At 36.0% G+C, this 24,867-nt stretch overlaps 1 protein-coding gene across 1 annotated transcript in view; it reads right to left on the bottom strand.

The window, feature by feature from the left end:
* The window catches only part of MICU3 (Mitochondrial calcium uptake 3), a 91,107-nt gene that overhangs the window by 20,608 nt on the left and 45,632 nt on the right, over positions 1-24,867 (bottom strand). The window contains exons 7-9 of the mRNA XM_090380423.1: positions 24,174-24,248; positions 15,650-15,750; positions 2,706-2,883 (exon numbers count right to left, since the gene is read on the bottom strand). Coding sequence (XP_090236549.1) covers positions 2,706-2,883; positions 15,650-15,750; positions 24,174-24,248 — 354 coding nt within the window. The remainder of the gene's footprint in view (positions 1-2,705; positions 2,884-15,649; positions 15,751-24,173; positions 24,249-24,867) is intronic.

Raw genomic sequence — 24,867 nt, forward strand, 5'->3', positions numbered from 1 at the left:
TACAATGATGAAGGGAAAGGGACCAATGGAAAGTGCATGCTGGAAGTGCTAGGAAAGAAAAAATTGATTTAGAAATGGAGATGATTAATTAAGAAGTACGAAGCAGGACAAAGTTTGTCATCTACTGCACGGAATTAGGTCTTGTCGCTTCAATAGTGAATACTATTTTAAAGGACTACGCATATAAAAGAACATGTTAAAGGATCAATGCATTTAAGATCAACAGTGAGCATAACACAGCATTAAGATGTTATGTTGAAGATGGTTTGTTTGTTATTTGGCTTTTAGGAGCATTAGCAACTAAGGCCATATTGCTCCAGGAATATGCGGTGGTCATTCCCTGACCTTTCTGCATCCTCCGTATTTGGTGGGCATGGGCTCAAACCCCAGTCTAACCAAGAAGTGTGTGCTACGCACTGCTGCTCCTGCCCACCTGGCTACGGAGGTGCCGTTGAAGATAGAAAAGCTATTAATAATATGGATGGAAAATCAGTTTTAGAAGCAATTACCTCAATTAGTAATTAGCTTTAGAAGCAATGGCCATTCAAGCAAAAGCAAGAAGTATTTATGAAGATATAAAGGATAAGTATGGCAAACCCCAAGTGAAGTTCGTGGAAAGCAATGGGTGGTTTAATAGGTTCCAGCATCGCGCTGGTTTCCAAAACAAAGTATGCAGTGAAGTTGCTAGTGTCGATTCTGCAGCTGCAGAGAAATTTTGTGATGTGTTGGAAAAAACCCCTTCTTAATCTCCACAGCGGTGTGCTTATCAGCCGGAGAGTTAATTCTGGCAAGGATGCTCGAAAGGTAAAACTTGCTGACATCTTGCCTGTCTCCTCTCTCTTTTGTAATTTTTTCTGCGCATGAGATAAAAAAATTGAATAAATAATTCTATTTACATGTTCGAACATTTCTTTTTTTCCTTCAATTAAATTCAATCAAATTTCTGAGTGCTGCATAAGCATTTAGGGAAATTCTGACACGTAAAATTCCAACTTACATAGAGTTCCGTGGAACGCAACCCTTACGTAAGTCTGGAAGTGGCTGTAATTGTGGAACTGTATTTTGCATCCGTAAAAATAAATGGAGGTATCATGAAAATATCACAATGTGAACACGACAGCACACTAATTTTTTTTTTTTTTTTTTGTTAATTTGTTCCAAGACCTCAGAAGTTGAAATTTTTGCTATTTAGCTAAGCTATTTATCTCTCTAAAAGGTCATTTTTATAATGGAAATTACACTTTCATTGTTATCATAATGTTTGGTTATAAGAATCAGTTTTGAATGCCTTTGTGATATTCTTCTAAAGCACATTTCTGGAGGTCACTACCATAAAACAATAAAAACAATTTGCACTTTCTGGTTTATTGGACTTTTCTGTTAGTGCATCTAATTATAAACCAGTAGTAAACTCGATCTTATTGCATTTGCGATAATCCTGATAACTGGAATTGTGTGGGTTTTTACATTATTATGGTGAAATGCATTTCCCCTTCACTGAAATCTTCAATAATATAAAAAACAAATTTTCTAAATCTTCTCTTCATTCCTATTTACATATTACAATGATGAAGGGAAAGCGACAACAGAAAGTGCAAGTGGTGGCAGTGCTAGGAAATGGAACAAAAAAATTGATTTAGAAATGAAGATGAAAATGATTAAGAAGTACAAAGCAGGACAAAGTTTGTCATCTATTGCACTCCCGTGTCTCACTGCTTCAACAGTGAATACTATTTTAAAGGACAGTGAGCATATAAAAGAACATGTTAAAGGATCAACGTATTTAAGCAGAGGCGGACCGGGTCAAAAATTCTTACCAGGGAAAACAAAAGGAATGTATCGGGTCAGTGTGTAATATTGAAAATTACACCGGCCTCTGGCCCACAAGGGTTTCCAGGCTATGTCTTATGGCCAGTCTGCCCCTGCATTTAAGATCAACAGTCATCACAAAATAGTGTTCAGGTGCTATATTGAAGATGGAAAAGCTATTAATAATACGGATGGAAAATCAGATTCAAAAGCAAGTGCCCCTGAAACTAATGGCCATTCAAGCGAGAAGTATTTATGAAGATATTAATGATAAGTACGGAAAACCCAAAGCCAAGTTCGTGGCAAGCAACAGGTGGTTTAATAGGTTCAAGCATCACGCTGGTTTCCACAACATTAAAGTATGCGTTGAAGTCACCAGTGACAATTCTACAAATGCAGAGAAATTTTGTGATGTGTTGGAAAAAACCCCTTCTAAATCTCCACAGCCCTCAACTTCTGCACTGGCGAATTTATCATCTGGAGAGTTATTCTGGCAACAATGCTCAAAAGGTAAAACTTGCTGACGTTATGCCTGTCTCCTCTCTCTTTTTTGTAATTTTATAATTTTGAAATTGTTGTAATTTTGTACACTTTTGTAATATTTCCTGCTCATGAAATAAAGAAATTGAATAATTCTATTTACATGTTCGTCGAACATTTCTTTTTTTTTTTTGCTTCAATCAAATTCAGTGCGCATAGTTGCGAGTGTGGAATTTCCCTAAATGCTTATTTAGGGAAATTCCGATTTACGTAGCATTCCATGGAATGCTAGCCTTACGTTAGTCGAGGAGTGGCTGTATATAACCTACCTGCAACACCTGAGAGATTAAGTTATGTGTCATCCACATGATTAGGTGAAAATTTTATTTTAAAAGTAAGGAGTGAAAGCTACACACCTTTTCATCTGGAATCCTTTCGTTTACCCGTTCAATATAGTTTTCATAGTGACTACTATGAACATAAGTATATCTCAGCAGGATACGAGCAAAATCTACTTCAGATATTGTTACCATACCTCTAGAAAATTCTGTAAATTCAAGCTCCAATACTTCTGTCTGCAAATTATCCATAAATCTACCAGTTCAAAATAAAAAAAAAGTAAAAAAGTTATACATCTTTGCTGTAAGATGCTGAAGTCATTGAGTATTACAGTATTATATAAAGGAACTAAGAATTTTTGCCTTATTACTTATATACAGTGGAACTTCTCTATTACAAACTTCTATTTAATGAATTTCTCTGTTACGAATTTTTTCGCAAAACATTGTACCTTGAAACGAAATTACATATAAAATTAACCCCATATAATGAAGTGTTAGTCTCTATAACGAATTTTTAAAAAATTAGTAAAAGCATTTTTGAACATTTTTAAGCATTTACTGCCAAACAGCCGCTCAAATATACTGCCTCCTTCCTTCAGAAATTGTGCATTAGCATCTGGAATTAAATAATCATCCTTTTAGTGAACACTTGTGGCCCGTAGGAGGGTCTTTGTTTCATTTTTGTTACAGTTATTAAACCAAATGGGTTTTCTTAAAAGTGGTCGTAAACTTTACAATAAATAGGGCAGATTTGTAAATTGATGTTGGCTCAGGGGAAAACAAAATTCGCTGCAGTAAACCTTTAGCATGCTGCGGCGACAATACATAGAATGCTACCATAGTCAGTTTTTAGTAACGCCTACTGAGTGACATTCGCTTCTCACCTCAATTGTACCACGTGACCTTCATGTCAATCATTATATGATATGTCCGTTGTCGTCTAACTGGACTCCCAGTAGATTGTTTTCATGCATTTTTTTTATTTATTTATTTCGTTCATCATCAATCACATAGTCTATATATGCTCTTGTTTTTTTTTTTTTTTTCTGAAAAGTAACATACAGCATACGTTAATCATAAAATTTCTTTCGTGTATTATGAATGAAAGCAGAATAAAAGAAATTCACAGTCGTATATTTCTTCAAAGGGAGTGATACTGTTGAATTGGCAAGCGAACGTCATTGAGTAGGTGGTACCTGTACTAACAATTCACTATATGAGCAGCGCAGCAAAGATTGCGGTGTATGTATCGTCAAGAGCTGCAGTCCAGTAATTTTTACAATTGCGAAAACAATGCCGAAGAGAAAGTGTTTAAGTATTAATGATAAAGCAAAGATTGTTATGATATTGACAAGGGGTTTTAAGAAAAAAGATGTTGCAGAGAAATATGGCAATCTGCAAGCAGTTTATCTACGATTTTAAAAAAATCAAGAATCAATTTTAAATGCAATTGAAGGAGGAGCAGACAAGAAGCGAATTAAGTTGTGTATATACAAAGATGTTGATAAAGCTGTTCTAAAATGGGTGCAAATGATATGCGAAAAGAATATCCCAATATTGGGCCTAATAATTAAGCAACAAGCTCTAAAATTTGCACAGTCCCTTGGACATACAGAATTTAATGCGAGCACTGGGTGGCTAGATAAATTTAAGAAGCGCCACAGAATTGTGGAAAAGGTTATTTGTGGAGAAAGTGATCTAAGCGAAGAAGATTGCAACAGTTGGAGGAACAATACCTTAAAGAAGATTTTGGAAGAATATGAGCGTAAGGATGTTTTTAATGCTGACGAAATGGGTTTATTCTTTAAATGTTTACCGAATAGAACACTTGCTTTTAAGGATGATAAATGTTTTGGCGGAAAACGAAGCAAAGAAAGAATCACTGTGCTAGTTGGAGCAAATATGACAGGAAGTGAAAAATTAAGACTTTTAGTCATCAGAATATCAAAAAACCCAAGATGTTTTAGAGGCACAAAATCTTTGGAAGTTGACTACACCTTTTAATAAAAAAACATGGATGACAAGTAATATTTTTGAAGAATGGATATTAAAACTAGACAAGCGTATAACAAAAGAAAAAAGGAAAATCGTGTTGGTAACTGACAACTTTCCGGTACATCCTGCCAGTATTTCTGCCAAACTTAAAAGTGCGAAGTTGTTTTTACCACCAAACGTAACGTCAAAACTCCAGCCAATGGACCAAGGCATTATTAAAAATTTTAAATTTCATTATCGAAAGAGAATAATAATGAAGATTGTCAGTGCGTTATCAGAAAATAGAAACTTGGAGGTTACAATTAACCTTAGAGATTGCATCTCTGAACTGGCAAAAGTTTGGACAAACGATGTCACTGAATACACTATTCAAAATTGTTTTTCGAAAGCGGGATTTGCATTGAATACAGAAGTCAAACAACGACTGGACGAACAAGATGAATTGTCCCTTTCACAACTGAAAAACCTTTGAACATTATTAGAATCGTCTGGAAACATCGAAAATGAAATAACACTGGATAGTTATGTTTATGTAGATCACAGCAGAACATCCAAATGAAGATGAAACACTGCTGAACAGTGTTAGACGCGACCATGATCACGAAGAAATTAACGATGACGCTGAAGACACATCAGAACCCGTAGAAAAGCCAACTTGCGAAGAAATGATTAACGCTTTAAAATGGTTCGTATGGGTCTACAGCTTTGTGAAAATGTTCCTGATAATGTTTTTAATGCTCTGAATAAATGTGAGGTTTTCTTTGAGAATCAGACAATTTTTTAATTGTACTGTGGAAATGAAAATTACAGATTTTTTTTTAATGTGTGATACTTACCGGCGAAAATTGTGTAAACGTAATTTAAATAAGTATGTTTTTGAAATAAAATACATTAAAAATAAATGTAGATTCGTTTTCATTTTCTAATTAGATAATGATTTCTAATAAATAAAGATATTCTCTGTATAACGAAATTTCTCTATAATGAATTTTTTTGCCGGATTTATCGAATTTGTTATAGGGAAGTTCGACTGTATAAGGGCATTCAAATAAAACACGAATTCTGAAATAAACAGGTCAGAAATTCACCTGGTTACAAACAAACATTTATAGCATTGAAATATTGGTGCTATCGTGTCACAAAGTGAGACAAGCTCAATGTAAAACTGACTGCTATTAGGTCCACCAATAGCAGGCATCATCTGCGTGAAAGTAAAAGATTTCTGAGTGTCTTCTGAGGATGGGGTTAAATAAACAGTCTATTTCCACATGATAATAAGTTTTTACTGGTTCACCCTCCAGAAAGTTAAAATCCAACATTATGAGACAATCTGATTTGTTGGCCCAATCTATTTCCCTGTATAGCTGTTTAGTATACTCATCACAGTCATTAGGCCTCACAGTCATTATAACACACTCCTACTCTCAATTTTTCAGGGAAATGGGAAAAAAGGGTTTATTTGTTTATTTGGTTTATTTGTTTGTTTTGGGATTTATTGGGTGCATCGGCAACTATGACCATAGTGCGCCAGGTGATATAGGACCAGGGTATGTCTGCCAAGGGCAAAAGTAGATAACATTGCAAAGCAGATATCATCTTTTAAAGGCATAAAAGGTGATACTGTTGTACACATTGGCACTAATGACATTAAGAGTAAGAGATCTGAAAGCTTATTAACAAGTACAGGGCAATGTTGGCAAAAAGTAGCAAGTTAGGATTGAATTTGAAAGTACCTGCAATTCTGCCCAGACACGATAGCAGGGAGTATATGTTAAGAGCCTCGTTGATCAATTTGCCCTGGAGAGATTGTGTAAGACATATGGTAGAATTTTTCTCAGTGTGGTCTGTGCTTGTTAAGAGGAGAGACTGCTTCTACAGGGATGGGATACACTTAAATAAAAAGGGTGCAAGAATATTTGCTGATGCTATTGAGGCAGTGTTAGGTGGGTCAAAAAACTGTTAGCTTGGGGGGCTACACAGAATAATAGATCAACAATAACTGCAGGCAGAGGTGAAAGTGATTCTTGCATGGCTACTATTGGTACATGCTGCAGCCTGGAAAGCAAGGTGTCTGGTATTTCAGGCCCTGCTGTGGGTCATGGAACAAATGAATACATGGGCTGTGTTAGGGTAACTAAGAGTAAGAACATGCGTTTTCATACACACTAATGCTAGGAGCACTGTAAATAAATTGAAAAATTTGAAGTACTGATTAAGTTATTGAATGCAGATATTGTAGGAATAGCAGAGATGTGGTGTCACTGAGACATAAGAGACACTGAATTTGAATATGGGGAGTACAATGTATACAGGAAGTACAGACAGAACAGGAGAGGGGTTATGCTCTCAGTTAAGAAGAATATTAAATCTAAGGCAGTGCATCCAGTTGACTTGGGTGATGAGTGCAATATCGAGTCAGTTTTGTATGATATAAGCACTGGGAAAACAAAATTGAGAGTAGGAGCATGTTACAGACCTAATGACTGATGAGTATGCCAAACAGGGAAATACAGTGGGCAGCAAATGTCTCATAATGGGTGATTTTAACTTTCCAGATGTTGACTGGAATTTGTGAATAATACAATAATACAATTAATTTCAAATATAATTAATACAATTAATAAATGCAATTAATTTCAAATAAATACAAATACATTAAATGACAATAACTGCTGTTGTTAAATGCTGTTATTGCTAGAAAGGTTGTTAATAGCAAGATAGTGATACTCACCCACCTCCTCCTCCTTTTCAGATTGAATTTGGGAGTATTCACCCAGGAGAATTTGAGCAATCAATGGAGAAGTATGATTTTCAAATTATTTTAGAAAAAACGACAAGGGCAAAACATGCTGGTGCTTAAGATGCAAAAGAGTAGATAATTTTAGAATAGGAAAAAATTGTGGCTAGTAGCCAAATCTATGAAAAATATCTGAGTTAGACATCTATTGAAAATATTAGAGAAAATAGAATATATATATATATATAATGATCATTGAGGATTTGATCTGGACCAAATTTCTTAGCCAGTAGGAGGTTGTTAACAGACTTTTTAACTACATTCATTTGATCAAAGAAAGTAAGGTGTTCAAGAGTTAAGTTCTTTAAAGAAGTGGATGCCAGAAGTTCATCAAACTCTAACACGAAGCTAAATAATTTTGTAATAACTAAGAGGAAAGTGGAAGAGAAATTGTTGAAGTTAAACATAAGAAAGGCATCTGAGATCTATCCAATTATATAAAGGGAGGCAGGGAAGGAAATAAGCAAATCCTTTGCCATAATTATGGGAGCATTCTTGGATTCAGAGGAGGTCACCACAGACTAGAGGTGTGTGAATGTATCCCCAATTCACAAAGAAGGATCAAAGGTCGACAAGAGTAATTACAGACCTATTAGTTTAACTTCTATTCCAGGGAAAATAATGGAGTCACTGGTTAAAGAAATAATGCAGGATCATCTAGACAAAGCTGCAATTATATTTCAGCCAGCATGAGTTTGTTATGGTGAAATCTTGTCTGACCAATTTGATTGGATACTACAATCTTGTTACAAAGGAACTGAATGCAAAAAATAATTTTGCATATATTTGGATTTCGGGAAAGCTTTGGATACTTGGATATTTTTGAATATTTCATATATATATTTAGATTTCAGGAAAGCTTTTGATACTGTTGCTCATAAAAGACTGCTGTACAAATTGGAGCAGTGTAGCATTAAGTTGCTGCTATAGATAGACAGATGGTTGAGTGGTAGAAGACAGAGTGATATATGGACACTGCTCTCTGAGGAATAATGTTGTTGGAGTCCCTCAGCATTCAGTGTTTGGCCCATTGTTATTTTCTATATTTATTAACAATATTGATGAAGGCATACCGAGCTTAATGTCCAAGTTTGCAGATGATACAAAAATTGGCAGGGTGGTTAATGGCAGTAATAATGGTATACTCTGCAACAGGATCTAGAAAAGACAAGCAGAAGGGCTGAGAATGGCAATTGAATGAATGTGGAACACATTGACAAAGGCAAGGTACTGCATATGGGTAACAGTAACCCCCAGAGCAATGTACCAACTATGTGGTACTACACTCAGGGTAGTGGTAAATGAAAAAGACCTGGGGGTAATCATGCAGTCAGATATGAAGTTCTCTGAGCAGTGCAGACAGGTTGCTAGGACAGCTCATGAAGTTTTGTGAATGATATACAGGAATTTTTCTAGCAGCGATAAGCAGGTGATTATCCCATTATATTAGGCAATGATCAGGTCACATCTTGACTACTTACTGCATACAAGTCTGGAGGCCTCCAAACTTGTATGCAGTAGGCATTTTAGGAAGGATGTAGAGCTGCTAGAATACATACAGAGAAGGGTAATGAGATTATTGAGTGCAACAAAGGGGTGCTCTTACCAAGAAAGGCTTCAGTTCTTCAAACTGCAGCATCTAGAGACTAGGCACCTGAGGGGAGATATGATTGAGGTGTTTAAAGCTTTGAATGGATTGAGCAAGCTCAATGCTGATAGGATTCTTCCTCTTGCTCAGACTACGCACATGAGGAGGCAGAAAAATTCAAACTGAAGAAGGACAATTGGAGAATAGAAGTACGGAAGTTTGCTTTTGGCCAGCGGGTAGTTGATTGCTGGAACAAACTTCTTTTGTTGTGGAAGTTGATAGTTTAAATAAATTCAAAGAAGAACTATTGGAGGGAATGGATAGATGAAATAGGAATTGGCTTTTTTTCTTTTTTTGGCTGATGCTATAAAACCTTGTTTTCTTGCATCATTTGATACTACTAATGCTAATGCTATGTTTCAGATCCATACAATAACAAATCAGACCACTTTTGATTTGTTTCTGTAGATTTAACCAGAGTAATTCATGAAACTAATGGGTTTTAAAGGCATCAACATTTTTTGTAGATTTAACCAGAGAAGAAAAATGGCAGGTCAATGATCAGTTTGAACTTTGTTCATAAAGATTTTCTTTAATATGAGATGATTTTTGTTTCAGTTATATAGAGGTTTTTTTTTTCTTTAGATTTGAAAATTTTGTTCTAATAATTATATGAGCAACAGTTCTCAAGGGATGGCGATCTAATTTTGTCTGAAAATCTTTTGTCTCATTTTAAAATTAGCTGAGAATTCAGCATTCAATCAGGACTTGAAAATTGTTGAGATTTTAGTAATGTTGGAAAAAGCATTTTTGGCAGCAGAGCAAACCATCTTGTCATTGGTTATCAGTTTTATCAACTGGAGATAAGGACAGCAAGTCACAAAACAATTTTCAGTAATTCTACTGTAATTTCAACCTTAATATATTTGGAGGAGAGAGTAAGCTTTTTATTCGTTGAGGCTATTATGCAGATATAGTACCTGAAATGTTTCAATATTGAAATTTCTAACTGTTGCTCCAGTCAGACTGAAAAGGAATCAAAAAATTCCACATTTGTTGACACTGCGGTGTGGAAGATGCACCCTAATTTTGGAATGGTAAATTTAAGAAAAAAAAAACTTTTGAAAAAAATTATTGTTAATACAATGGAAATTTAAAATTTGATAAAAATAAAACCCAAAAGCCAATAAAGAAAGGTACAGGATTATTACTCTTATTATTTTAGTATAATTCAACTTCAGATTCATTACTGACTTCATCATTATCCTCTTCGCTAGTATCACTGTCACTCTCATACAATAAATGATCTTCAGTGTCATCCATTGCATTACTTTTTAAATTGCACACATTTCATTTTTTAAAGGACTTGACCACAATTTTGGTCTTAACATCATGCCATGACTTCAGCACCCATTCACGCACTTGTGCTATTGATGGATGTTTCATCCTATCCATAGGCTTTGTATCATGGTTCCCCTCTATCATCCATTTATTCCATTGCTCCCATGTTATTCTTGAATGTCATATTGATGCTGACATCTAATGGCTGTAATTGGGAAGTTAAGCCACCCGGAATTACCGCCAAATTCTGTGTTCATCGTTTTGGCCAGTTGTTCGATGTTTTCAGTCCTATGTGCTCTAAACTGATTCCATACCAGTAATACATTTTTATGCAGTAGTCCACCAGGATGTTTGGACTGAACTTTTACAAACCACTCCTTGATACATTCTTCATCCATTCATCCCTTCAGTTGTAAAAGTATGTGAATTCCATTTGGCAGTTTACCTTTTGGTAAAGGTTTTCTTTTAAAAATTAACATTGGAAGAAGTTTGGTCCCATCAGCACTACAAGTTAAAACTGCAGTGTAGTGTGTCTTTTCATGTCCAGTGGTTTTAATAGTTATAGATTTTTGCCATCTCAGATTTATGGTTTTATTGGATGGCACATCAAAAGTCAACAGAATTTCATCAATATTGCTGATTTGGCTAAGTTTGTAGTTGCTTTGTTTTATAGCATTAAGGACAAATTTATGGAAATCTAATATTTTCTGTTCATACTCAGCAGGCATTTTCTGGGCTATTTTAGTTCTTGTGCGTAAACTTAACCCGTTTCTTTTCATGAAGCGATAACACCAAGATTCAGTTCCTTTAAAGTAGTGTATCCCAATATCAGCTGCTCATTTCTGTGCTTTTACTAATATCATTTTAGTACTCACTGCAATACTGGTATCCCCAGGGGCTCACATCTGGTGAGTATGGGCTTGGCACACTCAGGGTCCTGAGCTGGATATCATCATTCTTCTCTTTCTTGGTGATTCCCTTCTACTTTTGATTCTCTCTCTCTCTCTCTCAGGGTAACTTGGGAATTTTGTTTTGGCTGGTGCAGCATAAGCAAATATGGCTAATATAGCTAATAATAATAATAATATCCACGTCTCTAAGTTCCATTATCCAACTACACAAGTTTTCTTCCAAATTTGGCCATTTAAGTGAAATTTTATGAAGGTTGTGCTTTGTTTTATCACTTCTTGTAATAAAACTTCCTGCTTCCTCCATTGACGAATCATCTCCTCAGTAGGCGGTGGTCCTACTGAGTAAATTACCATTCTGAAATTTCGTTCTGCTGCTCTGTTCCCGTGTTCTTTGGCATATTGTACTACTGTTAGCTTAAATTCAATAGTATAATTTTGTCTTTTTGATGTGCCTGCCATTGATTAGGGCTTAAATGTATAACTGGAATTCACTTGTTACTCCAACAACAGCTTGGTAATTACTGAAAAGTGTACTAACGTATAGTAGTTAACTATCTGTTAACTACTATGCATTAACTTTCGGTTTTGCGCATGTGCTGTATTGCCACTTTCGGCTTCTAAGATGCAGGGCAATTTTTTAAGGTATTTATAAGGGAAAAAAGTGCATCTTATAAGCCGACAAATACGGTAATTAGAAAACTTTATGATAACCACCCTGTATACAAGATAGTTATTATAAAGTACCAATTGTCACTCATAACTTTTCCTTCAGAATAATTCTAATACCTTGTTATATATCTTTCATATCTACCAAGTTTCAGTTTGACCCAGTACACTATCTTCTTAAAATAATCCTACAACCAAAAATCACACAGATTAAAAATGGATGAGCAAGGTGGCAAAATACTTGGGAATGGTGGGAAACATGGTATTCATGAAGCATGTTACTCATCAAGCAATACATGGTGGTGGTGCCCTGCCTGCATGAAAATTACCATATTTCAGCAGCCTCTAGCTTGAAGGTTGAAAATAGCATGCTAAATGAGAAGTTTATGATATCATGCATCAGTGCAGTATACATTAAGGGACCATGTAGTCCTCAAAGAAGAAGAATCCCACAATACAATGAACATGGCAGTGAAACTGTGCCATCACATGGGAAATGCAATTCACTGATGACACATGGAGGTGTGTTCCTTGTATCCAACAATTCTGGGTTATGACATGACCATTCAGTTAGAAGTTCACCTAGTTAGTCCACTTACAAAGCCCTCTTCAGCATATTATGGTTTGTCTCAATGATATTGATGAGGGTATATCAAGCTTAATGTGTTAAGGGTGTTAATCAATGGGTGTTAATCAATGGACACTGCTCGTCGTGGACTAATGTTATTAGTGGAGTCCCTCAGGGCTCAGTGTTGGGTCCATTATTGTTTTCTGTATTCATAAATGATATTGATGATGGTATATCAAGCTTAATATCGAAGTTTGCAGACGATACAAAGGTAGGCAGGGTTGTCAAGGACACTACTGACACTATGCTCTTGCAACAGGATCTGGAAAGGTTGAGCAGATGGGCTCAGAGGTGGCAAATGAAGTTTAACATTGACAAATGTAAAATATTACACATGGGAAACAGCAACCCCAGAGCAACGTATCAACTCTGTGGTATTACACTGACAGTGGTAGAGAATGAAAGGGACCTGGGGGTGGTTGTGCAGGCAGATATGAAGTTCTGTGAGCAGTGCAGACGGGCTGCAAGAGTAGCTCATGGTGTATTGTCGATGATATACAGGAATTTTTCTAGCAGGGATAAGGAGGTGATTATTCCCTTGTATAAGGCAATGGTCAGGCCACACCTTGAGTACTGTATACAGGCCTGGAGGCCTCATTTCAAGAAGGATGTAGTGCTGCTGGAACGAGTACAGAGAAGGGCAACAAGATTAGTGAATGGAACAAAGGGGTGCTCTTACGAAGAAAGGCTTAAGTTTTGCAAATTACAGTGTCTGGAGACTAGGCACCAGCGAGGTGATCTGATAGAGGTGTATAAAGCCTTGAATGGTTTGAGCATGCTCAATGCTGATGGGATTCTTCCTCTCACTCAGAATAATCACCTGAGAGGGCATAAATTCAAATTGAGGAAAGACAGATGTAGGATAGACGTGCGGAAATTTGCCTTTAGCCAGCGGGTGGTTGGTTGGTGGAACAGACTTCCATCCCTTGTCGTGGAAGTTGATAGCCTAAATAAGTTTAAGGCTCAGCTGGACAGGTATTTTGAATGAACAGAGGGGTGAAGTGGAAGTGGTTTTTTTTTTTTTTTTTTTGGCTGATGCTGCATAAGCTTGCTTTTTTGCATCAAATGCCTCTACTAATGCTAATGCTAATGTCTCTCACAACTTCCATAACATGACTGGAAGGAAATGAGTTTGTGGAGGCAATGAAAAGCAAATCCACTAATTTATTTCCAAAATTAAACAAGCACCAATTAGATGGAGACGGCTTCACAAAGTGTGTGAACAGCCAGAAATGCCATGGAATCAGCATTTTGGGACAGTGGTTTCCTGGAGTTCATGTCACACGGATCAACAATTAACATTAATGCATACAGAGACAGAAGACTGCAGGAAGTCATCACAAGAACATGAGTGGGCTACTGCCCTCATGGGTAGCACAGTTGGTATAATCACTGTCCTTCCCACACTGGGTGGAAGAGACCTGAATTTGAATCCTGTCAATGGCACGAGGAATTTTTAACCCCTGGCTTGTGGTTGTGAAAGATGTTGTGTACATTTGCCTTGTGTATGCAATAAAGAATTCTTCTTCATGACTTGAACTTTTATCTTGTATTCTTCAGCATGACAGCATAATGCCATACAGTGCAAATAAAACTCAAACCTTGTAGTCATTTGGTTCAGAAATTCTCAGCCATCTGATGTGCCATTCAAACCTCATTCCCTCCAACTACTACTTGTGTGGACTAGTGAAGAGATCAAAGATTTCAATAATATACTGAAGTAGAAAATGCAGTTTGTTTTTCATTAAATCAAACAGTCTGATTTTCATACAAATAAAATTCATAAATTCATACTACATTGGAATAAGTGCTTTAATATATATAATTAGGTCAAGAAACAAACTGTACTCAAACTGTACAATACCTTGCATACTTCTAAAATGCAAATATATGTTTGTGAAAAAAAAAAAACATGTTTACAGCCTAGGAAACCTTACTGATTTGATCCCCACCCCATCTATTTGGTGTGATCCGTCCTGATGGCCAGCACAGGTCGCTCATATATACCAAAATAGTGGCTCTCATTTCCTAGTTGGTTAGACTTGGTTAGAGTCTTGGTTAGACTTCCACTTTCCCACTCAGCAAATATTTACCTTTATAAAAAATTTTTATAAAAGTATTCATCCTTCCAATGCTTTACAATCAATAGTATCAAACAAAAGATCAGCATGTGCTTAACAATAAGTAAACTAAGTTTGTCTCAATCTCACACTATGGAACTTTGCCATGAGTTGCCTCGGTATTACAATCTCACTTCAAATAGAAAGCACTGCTCCAAATGTTAAAGCATACTGCTATTTATTTAAAATATATCCCATATACTTCTCCATTTGGAGAAGCGCTTTCTATTTAAAGTGTGAGTGCAGTACTGTGGCAACTCATGGTGAACACCTCCATGATATGAGATCAGTACATTCAGTAACAAACTTAGTTTGCTCACTGAAATATACAAATGCAGGATATGTCCTACTTAAACAATGTTTTATAGCTCTCATAGCATGAGGTCTTCACTTTAAATTCACTTGAGCAGATGATCATATTGATTTAAGTTTACGAATTTTATTAACTGATCCAACTTTAACAAATTAGATTACATTAGATGTGTGCTAAGTGTCAAAGCAACTAAGGTTATGAGGCATCAGTATATTGGGTGTATTATTTGGTCAGTTTTTTTGCTATTTTCTGTAAAACAAAAAAAAAATTGAGTCACTGGAAACTAAAACCATAAAACCCTTTCCTGAGGCCAACCTAATTCAGACACATTGTGGGGGAAAAAAAAAAAAAAAAAAATTCCTCACATCACTGACAGGATTCAAACTCAGGCTTTTTCCACTTGGTGTAGGAGGATGGTGATTATAACCACTGTGCACATGGAAGGGCCTAACTTTAGTAACTTAAAATATGTCTGAAGGAGATAACAAAACTCATTTAAATTGAGTTGTGAGATAATTTTAAATTAAATACATCCAAGTTAGTTAACTTGGATGTATTTAATCAAAAATTATTACATTATTTTACACTATTTATATCTGAAAGCTAACTTATTTCCATAGTATAATATATGGTGAGAGCAAGCAAAATTGAAAAGCTAACTTGTAAAAATCATCATAGCTAAGTTCTTCATTTCCTTTTTTACCAAAAAGATGGATGAGTAGAGTGGTGTCTACAGTATCCAGTAAATCTTCCGAGTCTTCCTATAATAAAAATCAGTGTAAATAAACACATACAAGAAAAGATTAAGGATAAATTCTACTTAATCAAGCCATCAGCTTGAAATTAATTTAGATTGTTTTTTGATTTTATTAAAATAAATAACTTTTGGAAATTTCATTTCTTAGAGAGCTATAGACATTAGCAAGCAACTCTATATATTAAGACCAATATTTCTTAGGGTGGAGCATATGCACTGAAAACCACCTTACAAGACTGAGAGTATGTTATTAATGAACAGGATGTTGCAATTTAAAGGTAGCTGGGTATACTTTGCGTTTTTTTTTTTTTTTTTTTAAGTTTAAGTGATTTGCCATTAAATTGTTTTTTCCATATTTGTTTTTGTTAATTATTCTGACATTTGTTAGGTCTTTGATGGTTTTACAAAAACAGATTAACATATTTGCTGCTGGGACAAATTTTTGTGCCTTAACACAAATATACATCCATTTAATTGTGGTCAACAAATGAGTGCTGTAAAAGGGAAAGCACATGAAATGAACAATTGTTTGATAGCAGGATGTTGACTGAACCATGTGCTATTTGCATTATGGCTGAGATTCTGCTTAGCATAAGCTGCACTGTCTAGAGAGCTATAAAAGCTGTATATTATATAAAAGCTGTATATGAAGTTATTTTATCTAGTTTAGTATTTTCCACAAGAAAAAGGGTGCAATTTTTTGAAGATTACGCTTTCTGAATTTTAATTCTTTAGTTTGCGTTTGTGTGCCACCTTGGGATGTGTTGGGGGCTCTTTGTCATCATTGTCCTGGTCCTTCTCTTGATCACTGAGAGTGCTATAAAAGCTGTATACTTGGTTCATAAATTTAATAATGTTTTTTTCTCATGTTGAAGCTATTTTATATAGTTTAGTATTTTCCACAAGAAGAAAAGGTAAACTTTTTTAAAGCTTATGCCTGCTGAATTTTAATTCTTTAGTTTGTGGAGGAGGGGGAATACATCCTTAATGTGTGTTTACTGATAAAATTTTGTGTAAAAAGGTGTTTTCCTATAAAATTTTACCTTAATGGTTTGTTATAATGGATCCACAACCTGGGACATCAGGACTGAAAAGGAACAGGGATGGAGAGTATTGAAGCTGATGAGGATTCTAAATCTCATTCACCTGCATATTGCTGTTAGAATGCCACAAACAACAGATGTCAGTGTTACTTGGAGTGACAGTGTTACTTTTGACTCTAGCTCCTTTGTTAGCACATCATAGTATCCAATCAAATGTGGGACAGGAAGTTGGATAGGTTTTACAGGTACCACTAAGTTGCCGATGGTAATCTTTTAAGCCAAAGAGATTACCATTGTGCTTAGCAACAGCACTGTTGCCCAAATTTCTTTGAGGTGAGAGGGGCGAACAATGCGTACCCAGTTAAGTCTCTCGTAATCTCGTTTACCATGTAATCTCATATAGAAAATTTTTTTTGTTCTACAAACACTATTTTAAATGTAATTGTGAAGAGAAATTCAAAAAAATTTGCTAAACAGAAAAATCTGGTATAAAGAAATTCGTTAAACAAAGGCCAGACTGTACTTATTATTATGATACTGTACTATTTATTATGATAATTTTATTTATGCACCTTTTTATGATGTTTTACTAATTATTGTAAAAAGGCACATAGCCACGAATTTGCCAAGGGCGCCAAAAACCTAGTTACACCTCTGGAGTAATATCTTAAACAATATATTTATAGAAAATTATATCCACGAAATCGCACAGCTCTCTCTCTCTCTTTCTCTCTCTCTCCTTTTGGAGAGAGAGAGAGAGAGAGAGAGAGAGAGAGAGAGAGAGAGAGAGAGAGAGCTGTGCCGTACTGAAACTCCTTTTTGTGAATGTGTTGTCTATAATGAATCCATTAGGAAACAAATCCATGGAGACAATACATAGTATCATCAAGAAGTGGGCTGCTGAATTCAAAAGGGGGTTTTGGGTCACCAAAGATGTGATGAGCTCAGGCCTGGACAGTCCATGACTGTGTCAACAACAGATGAACATTGATTCAGTTATGCTCAAGCAACCTTGAAAACCTTCACCTTGAAAGTTAAGAATAACGTTCTGGTCAATATGTTCAGTTATGTCCATCCATCACAGAAACATGCACTCAAAATTCCATAAAAAAAGCAAGGCCCAATGAGCAGTAGGGCCCAAAAAAAGTAGCATTAAATCACAATTTTTGTCATTGAACTCTGCAGTAATATTGGATTGAATATCATACAATTATGGCTATTCACACTGCCACTGAGATTGATATATTATTATTATTATTAGCCCTATGGTGCAAGGAAGCCTGAGGCTTATGCTGCACCAGCCAAAAAAAAAAAAATTTTCTGAATTAGAGAGAGAGAGAGAGAGAGAGAGAGAGAGAGAGAGAGAAGTAGTAGGAAATCACCACAAGAAAAAGAAGAATGATGATATTCAGCTCAGGACCCTGAGTGTGCCAAGCCCATACTCACCAGATGTGAGCCCCTGGGATAAGGGGTCCATAGAGAAGATGATCCCCAAATCAGTGGAGCAGGCACATATCCCCACCAGAGGGGTGGCAATGGGGGGAAGACAAGGGGTAACCTCCCTCTCCTGCCTGTGGAGTGAAGGTAAAGGACCAAGGCAGCGTGGCTAGGAAGACCTAAGCAGCAGTTCAGCTGTGCTGGTGGTTGTGTCCCACCTGGGACAGCATTCCACAGCATGCCGGCTAGGAACAACCAACAGAATGGATGACTTTAGGGTCCATAAAGTTCTCATGGCCATCCATCCATCTGATAGAGATGCTGGAATAGAACATGAAATTTATATCATTCACTCACACACCATTTTTTTCGACATTTTATAGTTCCCCCCCCTACATTTTATAGTTTTTACATTTTACAACTTTTTTACTCCCCCCCATTCATTCTCATTCATTCACCAGGGCGGGGGAGTGACTTATTAAACAAGCTGTCAATCCCACCTGTCCAATTATTGCTTTTAAAATAATTCAATGATTGTTTAACCATTGCTTTAAAGACAAAGCAACAATTTAAAGAAAGCTCACACAATTTAAATGACATACAAATAATAAAATTTAGGAGAATATTTATCTACATATCTAATTGAACAAAAAAAAAAAATCCTTAGATGGATAACGGGATGGCTTCAGAGCAGAAGACAGAGGGTTGTGATAAATGGTTATTCTTCAGATTGGGTTAATGTAAAAAGTGTAGTTCCCCAAGGATCAGTATTAGGATCACTGTTGTTTTTGATTTTCTTAAATGGCATCGATGAAGGGATAGAGGGAGTGATGTTCAAATTTGCAGATGATGTAAAGATTGGTAGCATAGTTAATGATCACTGCCAAGCAAAGCTTTTTCAGAATGCCCTAGACTTCAGGGATGGTCAGAAAGTGACAAGGGGAGCAGCAACTCCAAAATAACTTTTAAATCTGATGGAGTTGAACTAAAGTCAGTAGTGGAAGAAAGGGAATTAGGAGTTACAATATAGTCGGACATGAAGTTCTCAGAACATTGTAGACAGGTTGCAAGGAAGGCCCATAGTGTCCTATCATCGATGACATCAAACATTTGCTAATAGAGATAAGGATGTCATAATCCCATTATATAAGGCTATTGTTAGACCATACATGGAATATTGTGTTTAAGTATGGAGACTGCACCTAAAAAAAGACATTGAGCTTCTTGAAAGGGTTCAAAGATGGGTAACTAGCCTGGTAAGATTGGTAAAAGGGCACCCGTATGTGGAAAGACTGAATATGTGTATTGAATTGCTTGGAAACTAGGCACCTTAGAGGAGATTTGATTAAGGTGTTTAAAGGCTTCGAGAGACAAAAGTAAAATGAATGAGAACAATTTCCACTGTTATAAATGATTCTAGAACTACGGGACATAAATTCAAGTTATTGGGGGGAAGACATTTAGACTGGATTGCAGGAAGTTTTGTTTTATCCAGTGATTTATTAATTACTGGAATAAATTATCTAGGTGGGTGGTAGATCCTGACAGTTCGGGGAAATTAAAAGGTCAGCTGGATAGCTACCTACGGGAGAAGAGAATGCATAGTTTGTCTATCTCCTTTTCTTTTATTATTTAATAATTATTTATTTCATTTAATTTTTTTTTATTATTATACAGAATGTTATACAGCTATATATTTTTCTCCTGTATCCTAGATGGGAATTGAACGGCAAAGTCTGTATGTTTCTGTATATTATCTTTTAGATAATGTTACCTATAATAGTTAAGATAGCATGAGTTTGTTAAAGGGAGGTCTTGTCTAACCACTTTGATTGGAAACTATTGCAACAGGATCTAGAAAATTTGGGCAGATGAGCTGAGAAGTGGCAACTGAAGTTTAACATTGACAAATGCAAAGTACTGCATATGGGGAGAAGTAACCCAAGAGAAACGTACCAACTGTGTGGTACTACACTTAAGGTAGTAGAAAATGAAAAAGACCTGGGAGTAATTGTGCAGTGAGATATGAAGTTTTCTGAGCAATGCAGACAGGCTGCCAGGGCAGGTCATGAGGTTTTGTAATGATATATAGGAATTTTGCTAGCAGGGAAAGGAGGTGATTGTCCCTCTGTATAAGGCAATGTTCAGGCCACGCCTTGAGTACTGTGTATAGGTCTGGAGGCCTCATTTTAGGAAGGATGTAGATTTGCTTGAGCGTGTACAGAGAAGGGCAACAAGATTGGTGAGGGGAATGAAGGGATCCTCCTAGCAAAAGAGGCTTAAGTTCTGCAAATTGCAGTGGCTGGAGACTAGGCACCTGCAAGGTGATCTGATTGAGGTGTATAAGGCCTTGAATGGGTTGAGCACACGAATTCTGATGGGATTCTTCCACTTGTTCAGATTACGAACCTAAGAGGGCATAAATTCAAATTGAGGAAGACAGAAGTAGAATAGATGTGTAAAAATTTGCCTTTAGCCAGAAGGTGGTTAATTGTTGGAACAAACTTCCATCTGTCATTGTGGAAGTTGATAGGTTAAATAAAAGGAGGAACTGGACAAACATTTAGAGGGAATGGTTTTGTAAATTTTTTTTTTTTTTTTTTTGACTGATGCTGCATAAGCTTGTACACATGCTTTCTTGCATCACATGCCACTACTACTAGTACTGTGATGTGGTCACAAAGGAACTGAATGGCAAAAATAATTTTGATATCATATACTTGGATTTCAGGAAAGCTTTTGATGCTGTTACACAAGGAAGACTGCTGTACAAATTGGAGAGGTATGGCATTAAGGGTAAGTTGCTACATTGGATAAAGGGATGGTTGAGTGGGAGACGACAAAGAGTGGTAATCAATGGACACTGCTCTTCATGGACAAATGTTATTAGTGGAGTTTCCCAGGGTTCAGTGCTGGGCCCATTGTTGTTTTGCGTATTAATCAATGATATTGATGAAGGTATATATCAGGATTAATGTCCAAGTTCGCAGATGATACAAAGGTTGGCAGGGTTGTTAACGACAGTAAAGACAGTATGCTACTCCAACTGGATCTAAACAAGTTGGGCAAATGGGCTGAGAAGTGGCAACTGAAGTTTAACGTTGACAAATGCGAAGTATTGCATATGGGTAGCAATAACCCAAAAGAAACTGAGTGGTATTACACTCAGGGAATGTGGAAAGTGAAAAAGACTTGGGGATAATTGTGCAGTCAAATATGAAGTTTGCTGAACAGTACAAACGGGATGCCAGGGCAGGTCATGAAGTCTTGTCAATGATATATAGGAATTTTGCTAGTAGGGAGAGGGAGGTGATTATCCTGTTGTACAAGGCAATGGTCAGGCCACACCTAGTGTACAGGTCTGAAGGCCTCATTTCAGGAAGGCTGTAGAGTTTCTAGAACAAGTACAAAGAAAGGCAACAAGACTGGTGAGGGGAACAAAGGGGTGCTCTTACCAAGAAAGGCTTAAGTTCTGAAAATTGCAGTGCCTGGAGAGTAGGCACCTGCGAGGTGATCTGACTGAGGTGTATAAGGTCTTGAATGGGTTGAGCAAGCTGAATGCTGATGGGATTCTTCTTCTTGCTCAGATCAAGAACCTGAGGGGGCATAGATTCAAATTGAGGAAAGACAGTTGTAAAATAGATGTGCAAAAATTTGCCTTTAGCCAGCGGATGGTTGATTGGTGGAACAGACCATCTCTTGTTGTGGAAGTTGATAGCCTAAATAAATTTAAGGCTGAGCTGGACAGGCATTTGGAATGAATGGAGGGTTAAAATGGGAGGGTTGTTTTTTTTTTGGCTGATGCTGCATAAGCTTGCTTTCTTGCATCATATGCCTCTACTAATGCTAATGCTATTGTACCACATGTATCTTGTAGGGTAACCATAGAGGATTACTACTGGAATAGCTTATGCACATTGATTGCTTCTTGCACTATCAAGTGCTGATATAGTGATCTCAAGAAGAGGCTTTCTTCTCATTACTTTTACACTGCAGTATCCCTTAAGTGAAGCCACGGAATTACTGTTATTCATTTAATACAACTCCCAACCAACAAACAAAGCATTCCTCATTCCAGGTAGCATGTTTTCCTGAACTATGAATGCCTATGTTTATGGCCCTTTCATGAACACATCAGTGGCATCTGATTTGCCTGTTTTCTATGTTCAGATTAAATTTCAATTTCAGTTCCAATTTCACCCTGGGCAGACTTACCTCCTTCTGCCTTTCATTTTTGTGGTTTGGATATTGTCCATTCCAGATTTCTGGTTTGCATAAGTCTGTAAGTGGTTTTTAATCTGCAAACATAATCTGCAAGTGTTTTGATGTGAAAACATCTATGTTGGCACTAGAGTAAAACCAGTTGGTAACGAAATTTTTTTATGGAAATGATGCAATTGACGTCACTTCCTATTAGGTGGCTGTTAGATTTTAAATGACGTCACTTCCTAAATGATGCTAACTCAGCCACTAATGTTGATTCGGTAGAGTAAGCAGCAGGTAGTAATATTATGCAAGAATAAAAGCTTCAAAGCCACCGAAGAAGCCTCTCATGTCAAAAAGGAACAAGTTCAAAAACATGGGGAACAAAAAAAATGCAGACTTTAAAAAAATCTGTTTCTCAAGATTTTGATCAACATCAACTTTCTAAGTAGAGTAAGTAAGTAAGTTTCGATAAAACCATTCAAAAATTTAAGAGGTTTTGATTCAAGAATGCAACAAAAAAACAATCATTTCTTGCAGTAGTTTTTGGTTATGATGTCATACTAGTCTACAAATTGATTTCATAACTATTGAATTGCAAAAATATCAAATCTAATTTCAGTAACCTATAAGAATATTTCGAAGATGGCTAAAACTCCAGCTGAGTGAAATCGAGAAAAGTATGTAAGAATAAAAGCTTCAAAGCCATCGAAGAAGCCTCCCATGTCAACAAAAGAATGAGTTCAAAAACATGGAGAATGAAAAAAAAAAAATGCCGAGTTTAATAAAATCTGCTTCTCAAAATTTTGATCAACATCAACCTTCTACATCAACTTCTCATCAAGAAGCTGGACTGTCGAACATCATGAAATTATATTCAAGAACTTCACATAAAAAAACATCTTTTTTTAATCTGCATTAAGTAGAGGAAGAAAGGGATTTGGGAGCTACAATATGGGTAGACATGAAATTTTCTGAGCAGTGTAAACAGGCAGCCAGGAAAGTCCATGGTGTCCTATCGATGATTTATCGAACATTATCATGTAGAGATATGGAGGTCATAGTCCCACTGTATAAGGCAATTGTTAAGATCGCATTTCGAACACTGTGTTCAATTATGGAGACCTCATCTGAAAAAAAGACATTAAACTTCCTGAAAGGATCCAAAGATGGACAACTTGTGTGGTGAGACTGGCAAAAGGGCAACCATATGAAGAAAGATTCCATATATGTGGGCCACAAAGCTTGGCAACCAAGCACCTCAGAGGTGACCTGACTGAGGTTTATGAGAGGGGGTTAGTAAAACGAATGAAGGCAGAATTTTCATTGTAATAGAGAATTCCAGAACCAAGGGCATAAATTCGAATTACAGGTTTAGACTAGATTGTAGGAAATTTTATTTTAGCCAGCAAGTCACTGGTTGCAGGAACAGGTTGCCTTCACAGGTAGTTGAGGCTGACAGTTTGAATAAATTCAAAGGTCAGCTGGATAGTTATCTATGTGAGGAGGAAATAAAATAATTTGTATTTTCTTATCTATGCATTTTTTTTTCTGGCCGGTGCAGCAAAAACCTGTGGCTTCTTTGCACTATACAGCTATTACTATTACTAACCCTCAGAATAATACAGTTTAATCATAACAGTCCTGTATGTTACTCTAAATGCTGAAAAAATATACAAAAATGTTAGCTATTTACAAATATTTATATGCATATATATATATTATACTTTTAAAACAATATTACCGTATCACCACTTGATCTGTCCTTTCTTCTTAGCATATTCCCTTTTCTAGCTACTGTACTGAATATTTTCTCCAGCTGTGAAAGAATACTTGTGTCATTAAAACTTTATTTCCTGCTATTTTTATAATAAAACCCAACAACTAATTGGCATTACTTATGGCAAACATTATCCAATGATACTACTTAGAGCAAATAATATTTAATTTTCTATAAATCATGAGATAGCCAATGAGCAAAAGCAGTTGCAAATAGTAATTAGGTGATAAACTTTATCATAAAAATGACAAAATCCAGTGATTAGATACGCTTTTAAGTGCTCCTGTTTCTTGTGGATTATAAAAGGCTTGGGTTAGCAGTTAAGACAGTCACTTAATTTTTGTTATTGCTCAATTTTTATAACATCTTGTAAATTTAATTTGCAATTTTTTTTTAATTTAATTTCCATAATTTTGTATTGGTTATTATTTATTTTTTTTTTTTTGTAAATTTAATTCTTACCTTTTTTATAAATTTGATTCTTGTGGGTTATTTTCTATTTCGTATTTTATAAAATTTATATTCTTAAGTTTCTACAGTAGCTGTGACATAGTTTAGTGCAATTTCATCATTACTACATTGAATTTTAAGACAAACACTGAAGTTTCTACTTCAGGTATCACTATTATAACATCTTATAATGTGAAATCATTCACAA

The sequence above is a fragment of the Mastigoproctus giganteus genome, chromosome 8, assembly GCF_048544385.1.
Source record: "Mastigoproctus giganteus isolate SK-2022 chromosome 8, ASM4854438v1, whole genome shotgun sequence".
NCBI classification, from domain to species: Eukaryota; Metazoa; Arthropoda; class Arachnida; order Uropygi; family Thelyphonidae; genus Mastigoproctus; species Mastigoproctus giganteus.